Source organism: Ovis aries, chromosome 6 (genome assembly GCF_016772045.2).
Source record: "Ovis aries strain OAR_USU_Benz2616 breed Rambouillet chromosome 6, ARS-UI_Ramb_v3.0, whole genome shotgun sequence".
Classification (NCBI taxonomy): Eukaryota; Metazoa; Chordata; class Mammalia; order Artiodactyla; family Bovidae; genus Ovis; species Ovis aries.
The window spans coordinates 89,914,103-89,927,661 of NC_056059.1; the positions used below are offsets into that span (position 1 = coordinate 89,914,103).

The 13,559-nt window shown below is 38.2% G+C and overlaps 1 protein-coding gene across 18 annotated transcripts in view; it reads left to right on the plus strand.

Moving 5' to 3' along the window:
- MTHFD2L (methylenetetrahydrofolate dehydrogenase (NADP+ dependent) 2 like) overlaps positions 1–13,559 on the plus strand; it is a 142,039-nt gene that overhangs the window by 68,973 nt on the left and 59,507 nt on the right. For 15 of the 18 annotated variants that reach the window (XR_009601076.1, XR_009601080.1, XR_009601079.1 and 12 more), the window contains one exon: positions 646–738. Coding sequence is in view for 13 of the 18 variants with exons in the window: in XM_004009908.5 (XP_004009957.3) it covers positions 646–738 (93 nt within the window). In the remaining 5 variants the exon portion in view is untranslated. Of the gene's footprint in view, positions 1–645; positions 9,539–10,069; positions 10,506–13,559 lie in introns of those variants that run through there. The other 3 variants (XR_009601077.1, XM_042251876.1, XM_060417217.1) reach the window with 3 other exon arrangements.

The following is a 13,559-nucleotide window of genomic DNA, read 5'->3' on the forward strand; positions in this document are numbered from 1 at the left end:
TCCAACTCTCAAATCCATACATGACTACTGGAAAAACCATAGCTTTGACCATATGGACCTTTGTAGGCAAGATGATGTCTCTGCTTTTTAATACACTGTCTAGGTTGGTCATAACTTTCCTTCCAAGGAGCAAGCATCTTTTAATTTCATGTCTGCAGTCACCATCCACAGTGATTTTGAAGCCCAAGAAAATAAAACCTGTCATTGCTTCCACTTTTCCCCCTTTCATTTGCCATGAAGTGAGGCAAATCAATCTCTCACCTGTGTTTCCACACCACACTGTCCCATTTTCACTACACTTACTTTGTTGCTTTTAATATTTATATATCTTATTATCAAGCCAGTGAGTATGCCCTGCATCTATGTATTGGCCTGTCTATATAAAACTTTCAAATCCTTGGTTTCTTGGACTCTACTTGCAAATCTCCTATGATGAACAGCACATACCTTCATTTGGTCTCATTTGACTTTCTACTGGTCAACTGAAGGGTGCAATATTTTGAGTCACTAGATTTATATATCTAGTTTTGATAATTTCAAAGCAATTTTACTAGTCTTAGGATGTTACTAGAGCTCCTCTAGAATTGAAGCCTCATTAAAAAAAAAAACTCGGTAATTACTAATAGAAGTTATTCTGCATTCCAGGTGATGCAACTGTGACAATAGCTCACAGATATACCCCCAAAGAGCAACTGAAGATCCATACTCTGTTGGCAGATGTTATCATAGTTGCTGCAGGTAAGTCTTTAGTGCCTGTTATTTGTTGAAATGTCACAACAGCAGACTAATTCCTTCCCTGGTTGCTGACATGTCTGTAAGAATAGCTTCTTGGAAGAATTAGGTATATGTACAACTAACTTCCATTCTGTCTTTTGGTAGTCATGATACTGGTCCATTATGCCTGTGTTAGCATTTGTTACTTCATTATGGGAAAGCAAAACAGTCTTTGGAGTGACAGATTAAGCACAAGAATGAACGTGTACTTTGACAATTACATTGACTGGTGTAATTGGTTCCAAACATGAATAAGTTAAGAGGAGACTGGTAGGAAATGCTGTTGAAAAGGTAGTCAGGGCTAGCTCATGTAGGATCTTGTAAACCCTCCAGGGACTTTCATATAAGCCAAAGATGGCTGTGAGCAAAAGATTGATATGGTTTGGCTTATGTTTTTAAAATATTACTTATATTATGTCAAGGAGAATTGATTCTAGAACAGTAAGAGTAGAAACAGAGAGAACAGTTATTGCACTTCTATTTAATGAATCTCAATTTTCCCTTAATTTGTTTTATATTCAAACATACAAAGAATTCTACCCTTCACTTCTAACTTTACTCTTGCCACACAGTATTTCTGCATTACAGATGACTGTGACTCTTCTTGTTTTATCCGAGGCTTGAATGGTGGCATTTTTCACTTTGTTTATCAATTAGATGTTACTGATAATTTCTAGACTTTACAGTTAAATTGTTGAATATTTTCAAACTACAAAGGGAGGGTAAAAGTTCCAGAAAAAATTGAGTTTGATGAAGAGAATGATAATAGTTTAAGTTAGTTTCAATCAAGTTTAACTGACATTTAAGTAATATAGACCCTTCTCTGGAACTCAGAATATATATGTGATGATTCCAGGTGGAGTAATTTGCCTCTTTGTAGAGTAAAAATAGAAATATTACACTTTCATGAAGTCACCAGTAAACTGGTAAAGCTAATCACATTTCTTGTTTTTCTGAAAAACTATATTCAAGAGATATCAAATGCAAATTTTTGAACTGAGTTGACATAAATAAGACATCAGATGTTTAAAGAGGCAATAAAAGTTTTTATACCGTAGGTCAACATTAAGTAAAAAGCTGTGCAGCAGCTGATATATTAGCAGAGACAAACACTGACTCCTTTTTAGAAATACTAGGATTCACACACCAGTCTCAGGATTTGGTAAACAGAGAGAAATTAGAGTGATCTTCCTGGTTTATCTCTAACTTTAGACAGAATGAAATTTACATTATCTTTAAAAGGTGCTATTGGCTCCAGTATTACCAACTTGTAAAGACTGTTTCACCATTGACCTCATTTCCCATTTATCAATTATGACATTAAATGCATATTTTCTTCTAGTGGAGTAACATCCCTCAGTGTTCATTCAGTTCATGTTTGATTTTTTTTTGTATAAAAAATGACAAATGTGTGATCAAAATCCTCTTCAGAACCACTGACATTCTTTGTGACTAAATCAAAGCTTATGTCACAAGTATACATTCTTGAGTTCCTCTGTGGAAAGGCTTAAATCAGCACTTTGTAAAAGGCAGAGGAACAAGAGATAAAATTGCCAACATCCATTTAGATCATAGAAAAAGCAAGAGAGTTCCAGAAAAACAACTTCTGCTTCATTTACTATGCTAAAGCCTTTGACTGTGTGAATCATAACAAACTGTGGAAAATTCTTCAAGAGATGGGAATACCAGACCACCTTGCCTATCTCCCAAGAAATCTATATTCAGGTCGAGAAACAACAGATAGAACCAGACATGGAACAACTGACTGGTTCCAAACTGGGTAAGGAGTACATCAAGGCTGTATTTTGCCACCCTGCTTGTTTAACTTCTGTATAGAGTACATCATGTGAAGTGCTGAGCTGGATGAAGCACAAGCTGAAATCAAGATTGCTGGGAGATATATTAATAACCTCAGATATGTGATGACACTACCCTTGTGGCAGGGTGAACTAAAAAGCTTTTTGATGAAGGAGAAAGAAGAGAGTGAAAAAGTTCGCTTAAAACTCAACATTCAGAAAACGAAGATCATGGCATCCCATCCCATCAGTTCATGGCAAATAGATGGGAAAGCAATGGAAACAGTGAGAGAATTTATTTTGGGGGATCCAAAATCACTGCAGATGGTGTCTGCAGCCATGAAATTAAAATATGCTTGCTTCTTGAGAGAAAAGCTGACAAAGCTAGACAACATATTAAAAACTAGAGACATTACTTTGCCGACAAAAGTCCATCTAGTCAAAGCTATGTTTTTTCCAGTAGTCATGTATGGATGTGAGAGTTGGACTATAAAGAAGGCTGAGCACCTAATAATTGATGCTTTCAAACTGTGGTGTTGGAGAAGACTCTTGAGAGTCCCTTGGACTGCAAGGAGATCAAACCAGTCAATCCTAAAGGAAATCAATCCTGAATGTTCATTGGAAGGAATGATGCTGAAGCTGAAGCTACAGTACTTTGGCCACCTGATGGGAAGAGCTGACTCATTTGAAAAGACCCTGATGCTGGGAAAGATTGAGGGCAGGAAGAGAAGGGGACGACAGAGGACGAGATGGTTGGATGGCATCACCGACTCAATGGACATGAGTTTGAGCAAGCTCCAGGAGATGGTGATGGACAGGGAATCCTGGTGTGCTGCAGTCTGTGGGGTCGCAAAGAGTCAGACATGACTCAGTGACTGAACAAAAACAGCAAATCAGCACTGAATACAAGGGGTTAAAAATAAGACAGGAAAAAGACAAAGGAAAATAAAAGAAGAATTGATGCTAAGGAGGAGCGAAGCCTATATAAAATGAACAAGTGAAAGTGTTAGTCCATCGGTCATGTCCGACTCTTTTCAACTGCTTGAACAGTAGCCTGTCAGGCTCCTCTGTCCGTGGAATTCTCCAGGCAAGAATACTGGAGTGGGTAACCATTCCTTTCTCCAGAGGATCTTCCCCACCAAGGGATCTAACCCAGGTCTCTTGCATTGCAGGCTAATTCTTCACCCTCTGATCCACCAAGCCAGGAGGTACTCAGGCCCCTAGCTAGGCCACTGTGGAGACTCCATAAGCAGCAGCCACCCTGCTCAGGATAGCCTCTTACCACCAGAGGGCGCCAGTCAGGTGTGCAGCTACTGCAAACAGCTAGTTGGACACACTCCATCCTTATCCTGAGGGAGAAGACATTTTGAATGAAAGCAATGCGATCATGTCTTACTCCTGCCTTGTATTCTAGTTCTAATGCCTCCAACTATTAATAGATACTAAAGTATTCTGAAAGCTGGAAGACTGACCTATACAAAGCCCTCCTGTCATCCCCAAGAAATAAATATTTGGATAATGGGAAATTTCAGGGAAGAAAATTGAGAATTATAAGAAATAACTAAAGATTGCTACATTTCCACTCCCTTAATAAACACCTGGAGAATTTAAGGGTAAAATATGTAGATATTGATAAATGATGGTAAAGTATAAATTAATGTAAAAAAGAAATTCCATAGAACCAGACGATAAGAAAGAAATATTTCTAAAATGACCACATCATCATGTGTGGGGAATAAACAAATACAATTAGCAGTGGGTATTAAAGAAGGAGATAGTGATCTAATAGCAGAGTTGCTGGAACAGGGAGGGCTAGATCGTTATCATAATGAAGATGTCAGCATAAATGGAAGCAGTTGCATCTGAAAGTCAGGAACAGTAGAAGGAGGAGCATGGTATAATGTATCAGAAAGTTTAATAATGTTTGAGAAATGACAGTACAGAATGTAAGGATGAAATCTCAGAATGGGCTTGAACAAGAAAAAGGTAAAAAAGGAAATCATTTTGTGAAGATCCTGGGACATGAATAAAATTAGCTTATATTAACTTCACCCCTCCAGTTTCTCAAATTCCCATAGGTTTAACTATGCATCCCTTACATTTTAAATATCTACCTTCAAAAATCAAGAATTGGACTAATTTAGAAGCTCACACTTGAAAATCAGATTGTCAGACTGCTTCCCAAGTAGCCCTAGTGGTAAAGAACCCACCTGCCAATGCAGGAGACATAATGACACAAAGGTTCAATCCCTGGATCGGGAAGATTCCCTGGAAAAGGGAATGGCTATAGGAAGAAGAGATAAGAAAGCCTTCTTCAGTGATCAATGCAAAGAAATAGAAAAAAACAACAGAATGGGAAAGACTAGAGATCTCTTCAAGAAAATTAGAGATACCAAGGGAACATTTCATGCAAAGATGGGCTCGATAAAGGACAGAAATGGTATGGACCTAAGAGAAGCAGAAGATATTAAGAAGACGTGGCAAGAATACACAGAAGAACTGTACAAAAGGATCTTCACAACCCGGATAATCACGATGGTGTGATCACTCATCTAGAACCAGACATCTTGGAATGTGAAGTCAAGTGGGCCTTAGGAAGCATCACTACAAACAAAACTAGTGGAGGTGATGAAATTCCAGTGGAGCTATTTCAAATCCTGAAAGATGATGCTGTGGAAGTGCTGCATTCAATATGCCAGCAAATTTGGAAAACTCAGCAGTGGCCACAGGACTGGAAAAGGTCAGTTTTCATTCCAATCCCAAAGAAAGGCAATGCCAAAGAATGCTCAAACTACTGCACAATTGCACTCATCTCACACGCTAGTAAAGTCATGCTCAAAATTCTCCAAGCCAGGCTTCAGCAATAAGTGAACTGTGAACTTCCTGATGTTCAAGCTGGTTTTAGAAAAGGCAGAGGAACCAGAGATCAAATTGCCAACATCCACTGGATCATGGAAAAAGCAAGAGAGTTCCAGAAAAACATCTATTTCTGCTTTATTGACTATGTCAAAGCCTTCGACTGTGTGGATCACAATAAACTGTGGAAAATTCTGAAAGACTTGGGAATACAGACCACCTGACCTGCCTCTTGAGAAATCTGTATGCAGGCCAGGAAGCAACAGTTAGAACTGGACATGGAACAACAGACTGGTTCCAAATAGGAAAAGGAGTACGTCAAGCCTGTATATCGTCACCCTGCTTATGTAACTTATATGCAGAGTACATCATGAGAAACGCTGGGCTGGAAGAAGCACAAGCTGGAATCAAGATTGCCGGGAGAAATATCAATAACCTCAGATATGCAGATGACACCACCCTTATGGCAGAAAGTGAAGAGGAGCTAAAAAGCCTCTTAATGAAAGTAAAAGAGGAGAGTGAAAAAGTTGGCTTAAAGCTCAACATTCAGAAAACGAAGATCATGGCATCCGGTCCCATCACTTCATGGGAAATAGAAACAGTGGAAACAGTGTCAGACTTTATTTTTTGGGGCTCCAAAATCACTGCAGATGGTGAATGCAGCCATGAAATAAAAAGACATTTGCTCCTTGGAAGAAAAGTTATGACCAACCTAGATAGCATATTCAAAAGCACAGACATTACTTTGCCGACTAAGGTCTGTCTAGTCAAGACTATGGTTTTTCCAGTAGTCATGTATGGATGTGAGAGTTGGACTGTGAAGAAGGCTGAGCACCGAAGAATTGATGCTTTAGAACTGTGGTGTTGGAGAAGACTCTTGAGAGTCCCTTGGACTTCAAGGAGATCCAACCAGTCCATTCTGAAGGAGGTCAGCCCTGGGATTTCTTTGGAAGGAATGATGCTAAAGCTGAAACTCCAGTACTTTGGCCACCTCATGCAAAGAGTTGACTCATTGGAAAAGACTTTGATGCTGGGGGCAGGATAAGAAGGGGACGACCGAGGATGAGATGGCTGGATGGCATCACTGACTCAATGGACGTGAATCTGAGTGAACTCCAGGAGTTGGTGGTGGACAGGGAGGCCTGGCATGCTGCAATTCATGGGGTTGCAAAGAGTTGGACACGACTGAGCGACTGAACTGAACTGAACCCACTCCAGTATTCTTGCCTGGAGAATTCCATGGACAGAGGAGCCTTGTGGGCTACAATCCATGGGGTCGCAAAGAGTCGGGACACGATTGAGTGATTAACACACAGAAGCTCAAATCTGAAAATCAAGATTGCCAAACTGTATTTAGAAATAAGAAGTTCGAGTCTCTATAGCTACCGCTGAGTTCACAGAAAGCATGAATCTGTTTCTAGGGTATTTTCCTGTACTATGCTTACAGCACTTAACACCTGTGTGTGGTTGTCGGTCACCTTCACTAGACTAGAGCAGGGACAGGGCTGGATTTTGTTGTTGTTGGCTGTTTTTCTAGCCAAGTGCTTAGAACAGCATCTGACCCATAATGGTACTCAGTAAATGTGTACTGTAATTCATCTTGAGATTATAATTGGAGCAAGGATTTCTTCAAATTGATATAAACTTATCTGATAAATATGTAAGAATACTTTTATAAGGATGAAATTGTTAGTGTAAGATATTGGTTGATTTGCTAAGAGACAACATTATTTTTATGACTACTAAACTTCTTACTTTGTCATTGTAAATTCATAAAGCCATAAAAGTGAAAGATATGTTTATAAAAAATCAGTTCAAAGGTGGATGAATGGATTGATTTTAAAGATTAAAAAATTATTAAGATCAAAACTTAGAGCAGGATGAAGAAAATAAAGACACTATTATAGACATCTAAAATATAGTAAGAAAAGAGGAAGATAAGGGGGAGGGATAAATTAGAAGGTTGGGATTAACATGGCTCAGTGGGTAAAGAAACTGCCTGCAATGCAGGAGACATAGGAGATGCAGGTTTGACCCCTGGATCAGGAAGATCCTCTGGAGGAGCAAATGGCAACCCACTCCAGTATTCTTGCCTCGAGAATCCCACGGACAGAGGAGCCTGGCAGGCTGCAGTCCACAGGGTCACAAAGAGTTAGACACAACTGAGTTACCAAGCACACACACTCTGTGTAAAATAGATAATCAACCAGGACTTACTGTAAAGCACAAGGAACTCTACTCAATACTCTGTAATAACCTATATGGAAAAAGAATCTGAAAAAGAATAGATACATATATATGCATAACTGAATCACCTTGCTGTACACCTGAAGCTAACACAACATTGTAAATCAACTGTACTCCAATATAAAACAAACTTTAAAAATAAAAATATAATTAGAGTATTAGTTGAATGAAAAGAAGTAGTTTAGGGGAAGGCTAAATTGGCTTTGTATAAGATAATGATAAAATAGGGGAAAGTAGCCAGATTAAGGAACCAATTTTAAGAATATGGATAAAGCCTTTGGCTCACCCACATCTCATGCTTACAGGAAGCTGGGGGATGTCTTTAGTTTGTAAAAGTTGTAGGAATCTTGATTATCCAGACAAGATAGGCAATGTTTTTCCCAGACATTGTCCAAAGGACCCTCCACCCATCTGAGTAAACTCTGTGGAATTAGCTTCATTCAGAAGATGAGCTGCTGAGTCAATGCCACTAGCATATTAACTTCTGGTTGCAGAGTGTCATAGCCGGTGAAAGCTGGTGTTTTGTCCACTAAGCTCTCTCCGCCAGCGTGATGAATGAACCTTCACAGTCGTAACTGAAGCGTCTCTATTGCAACACTTTTAATGATGGACACTGTAATATAAAACAGGATAAATGGGCAGTTCAGTAATTTGAAATATTCATACTTACTTGTCATAAAATGCAAGCTGACCAACTAACTTCTTTCCACTGCTTCTCCCATCGTTTTATCAAGTTTTAGACACACTCCCATTACGCAACATCCTAGGCTCAGAGCTTTCCCTCTGGTAGGTTTCCTCCACCTTGAAGCCAGGTTAGTAAATTTCAGGATGGCAGGAAGTTCCAAGGGGTGGGGCATGGAAATACTCTACTCGACCATCTGAAGTTCATGCAACTCGGGAGTGGAGCTTGCTCACTCGCAGTCCTGAGTGCTTCCTGAATGGATGCTCACCCATTTCACGGTCTCACTGAAGCTACTGTTCTTCTTGTATCCTATTTCTGATTCTTTATCTTGTCCCCTTTGGCCTCTGTTTCTCCATTTAGAATTACTTTCTGCTTTCCTAAATTTGTCATTTATCTCAAATTTTTTTCAGTTATTTTCAGCGGTATAGAGTAGTGTAAAAAGCACAGGCCTTGGGAATTACCTGGTGGTCCAGTGGTTAGAACTCCATGCTCTCATTGCCAAGGGCCTGGGTTCAATCCCTAGTTGGAATTATTACTTTGTTATGTTTTTATGGCATGTATTTAAACATTTTATGAAATATTTAAAATCTTCTTTTAAAATATAGCAAAAGAACAATGTTGCAAGCATCAATCAAGTTTGTCATACCTAAATGTTGTGTTTTCAGTTTCTACATGCTGTACGTTTCTGCAGCTTGCTTTGTTCTGGTTAACATCATGCTTTGGAGATTTGCCCATATAAATACATGCAGCACTAGTTGTATAATACTCAGTTGACTGAGTATCCATTTTCTGTTGATGGATATGTATGTTATTTCCAATTTACTGCGGTTGTAAAAAGTGCTGTAGTGCTGTACAGAAATAAATCTGTGCATATTTCCTCAGGCTCATTCTTTCTTTCAACAGATACTAATTTTGCCCTCCATCAGGTGCTAGAAAACAAAGATACATAAATTATAGATTCAGTTCTTAGGAAATTCAGAGCCTAGCAGAGGAGAAAGATGTACAAATTAGTATAATGCAGTTTGATGATACAGTATTAGAAGTATTTGTGGGTAGATGTGTTTATGTCTGGTTATCTATCAAAGAGAGAAACAGAAAGACAGACAGTAGAGAGATAGAGAGACAAAGACCAAAAGGGACAGAGACAAAGATAGGGAAAAACAGAGAAAGAGAGACAGAGACAGACAGACAGACAGACAGACAGAGGATGTGTCACTGAGGAGGAGTGACAGCTATGTTTCACTGACCCTGAAGGCGAAATGATTGAGTGGGGTCCCATCCCACAGAGTGAAGAGAAATTCCCTGGGAAGAATCACAGGGAAGGGGCCTTCTGGAAGCTTAAAACTGTAAAATACTGTGTGTGTGTGCATGTGGGTGTGCTTGGTTTCTCAGTCTTCGCTGGTTCTTTGTGACTCCAAGGATTGTAGCCCACTTGGCTCCTCTCTGCCCATTGAACCTTGCAAGCAAGAATTCTTGAATGGGGTGCTATTTTCTACTCCAGTAAAACACTGTGCATGTATCAAAAAATGTTCAGGTCAGCTCAGTCGCTCAGTCGTGTCCAGCTCTTTGCGACCCCATGGACTAGAGCACACCAGGCCTCCCTGTCCGTCACAACTCCCATAGCTCACAAACCCATGTCCATCAAGTCGGTGATGCCATCTGACCATCTCATCCTCTGTTGTCCCTGTCTCCTCCTGCCTTCAATCTTTTCCAGCATCAGGGTCTTTTCAAATGAATCAGTTCTTCGCATCAGGTGACCAAAGTATTGGAGTTTCAGCTTCAGCATCAATCCTTCCAATGAATATTCAGGACTGATTTCTTGACTGATTTCTTGTAACTCTTTCAAAATGATGCTTCTTTGTGAGTGGTGAAAGATGAAACAGCATTCCGAAAGAGCCAGACAGCAAGATAAATGAAGAGATTTGGATTTTATCATGTCAGTTATGGATTAAACTTTATTTATTTTTTGTAACATACCACTTCACTTTTAATGTAAGAAACTTACAAAAACATGCTTACATTTTCCCCTTCCATCTTCTGTGCTACTATTGTACATTTTACTCATGTATAGTAGTAAACCCCATGATACATTGCTGTTATATTTGCTAAATACTCAATTATATTTACAATAAATTTTAATGAGAAAAATATTTCATAAATATGCATGTATTTCTCATATCATTTTCTCCTAACCAGAAGAACTTCCTTTATTATTTCTTTTTAACTTTTTGTTTTCTGTTGTAGTATAGGTGATTAACAATGTTGTCATAGTTTCAGGTGCACAGCAAAGTGATTCAGTTATACATATACATGTATGTAGTCAGATTCTTTTTCCATATAGGTTATTACGGAGTACTGAGTAGAGTTCCTTGTGCTATACAGCAAGTCCTGGTTGATTATCTACTTTACATATAGTGTGTGTTCTTAATCACTCAGTTGTGTCTGACTCTTTGTGACCCCATGGACTGCAGCCTGCCAGGCTCCTCTCTCCATGGGATTCTCGAGGCAAGAATATTGAAGTGGGTTGCCATTTCCTCCTGCAGGGGATCTTCCCCACCAAGCGATCAAACCTGTGTCTCCTGCATTCTTTCCCCATTTAGATTGTTAAATAATATTGAACAGAGTCCCCTGTGCTATACGGTAGTTCCTTGTGAATTATCCATTTTAAATATAGTAGTGTGTGCATGTCAATTCTAAACTCCCTGATTCAGATGGAGAAAGACAAATATTTCACGATATCACTTAAATGCAGAATCAAAAAAAAAGAAGATATAAATGCACTTATTTACAAAACAGACTCACACACTTAAAGAACAAACTTATTGTTACCAGGGGTGAAGGGTTGGAGAAAGGGTAAACTTTAAATAGGTGTAAGCATTGGAATAACATGATGATATTTAAATTTTTGAAGGGTTGATGCAGCTGGGAGTAGCATTGATGTGGTTCTAAACTAATATAATAGTTGAAAATCAGACAGAGAAAGAAAAAGTAAACTAGTCTTTCTGGCTTTGGATCCTGGGCATATGGTGTTACTATTAACAAGGGAGAGCATGTAGAAAGGAAGCAAGATTTGTGTGGAGAAGTGAGAGGGTGAGAGGTGATGATGAATCTCATTTGAACTTGTTGAGTTTGAAACATTCACAGTATATTGAGGTGGAGAAATCCATAGAGGCCTGAGATATGAGGATTTGGGGTTAGGAAGAGAACTCTAATCTGGACTGACAGGTTTGGAAGTCATTAGCATCAGTGGTACTAGACATAAGTTTGTTTAGACAAAACAAGTATTTATATAATCAATTCCATTTTCTTCCTCTTTTATTATTTTGTTACACTTCAAAATTCACAATGTGATGTTTAAGAGGAGTTTTTTAAATAAAGACATTCCATATCATTCCGTGTTAGCCTGATGTATTTAAATTTTACATATTAATAATATTAAGGCATATTTTATGCTTTACACAAGTGTTATCAAACAACTTTTTTATAGCAAAGTTGTGTGGATTGCATAGTTACATCACACCCATATAGTAGAGACAAAATTATACTCTAAAAACAGAATGATTATCTTAAATTCATAAATGTTGAATCTTCCACATATATACTTAAAAACCATTCATAAATGTTTCTCACAGCTTATATTTTCTGTTCATGCTTGTGTTTCTGGTATGTTCACAGTAAATTTGTCATAATTATTCTTTATCATTCAATGCATTTGATTTCCATTATATAGTTTGGTTAAGTTTCCCAGTTGACCTGCTTTTTCCAGTCTTAATTCTCACAGCCTGTTTTATTGTCAAATAATTTTTTTCATCAGAGAAAGCCTTTCAGTACCTAAATTTCTCATGCTTATTTATTGGTTAAATGCTTTGTAAAAATAGGAACAAGTGATTTTCTCAGTACTTTATGGTCTGATTATCTGTTTTCCGAGCCTGATCTGCTTAATTTTTACTTGAATAATCTATTGACTTAAATTCATTCTTTTTTTTTTTTAAACTAGGATCTGAAATGAAAGTTCTACATACTTTAAATATACTCTGTAGTTTTTCCTATCCATTTAGGCTATTTTTCTGTTCATCCGGTATATTTTTTCTATTTATAATTCTACTCCTATGGTGTCCATTCAACTCTGGAGGGTCTGATTAAGGCAGACATGGTCATGACATTTATAACCATGGGAGTAACTATTAAAAGTCCTTTATCCCTCTGTTGGGCTTCCCTGGTAGCTCAGTGGTAAATAATCTACTTATCAGTGCCAGTGCAGGAGACATGGATTCGATCCCTGGGTTGGGAAGATCCCCTGGAATAGGAAATGGAAACCCATTCCAGTATTCTACCTGGGAAATCACATGGATAGAGGAATCTGACTGGCTACAGTCCATGAGGTTGCAAATAGTCAGACACAACTTAGTGGCTAAACAACAAACAACCAACAGCAAATTCCTCTCTTAGCAAATTATTGCCTCTGCATTAAAAGACAATAGACTCTAGGGTGTCTAATCCATATTTAATAAAGAATGGTGCCTAAAACCATGATATTTTCCTTGTGTATCAGTAGATAATTTAAAATCTACTCTACAGCTTCTGTGCCATTTTGAATATGGTCCTTGAATATTGTGACTTACTTCGACAACTGACTCCAGTAAGCTGACTCTGGACTACAGAGGAGGTATAAGGCAATTTTTAAAACCATGCCTTCAATGGACTTATCTCTTTCTAGTTTATTAATTGTTTAGTAGGCCTAACTTTCTATGAGGCTGTATCAAGTCATTGTTTATAGTTGTTGAAAAAAAAAGCTGCCTAACAACACTCATATAAGGCATAAAAGAGGCCTTAATATTATGTAAAATTTAAATACATGATACTAACATAGGATGACAGTGGGTGCCTTTATTTAAAGTAGAAAAGTCTCTTTCAAGCATCACATTGAAAATTTTGAAGTGTAACAAAATAATAAAAGAGCAGAAGGAGAATGGAAATACAGAGGACCTAGATGAGATGTGTGATGAGTGAAAAACAGTATGAATTACAAGTGGGACAGTACTGACGTTATTCATACCATCTTGTGATCTCCAGTAGCCGGGACCACGTCTTATTTATCTTTGTATTTCTTGTACCTCGTGAAGAACCTTCCATTGGGAACTAGAAAACTTACTGTTAAATGAATACATTTCCTTCTTTAAAAGTCAGGTGCTTATCTTTGGTTT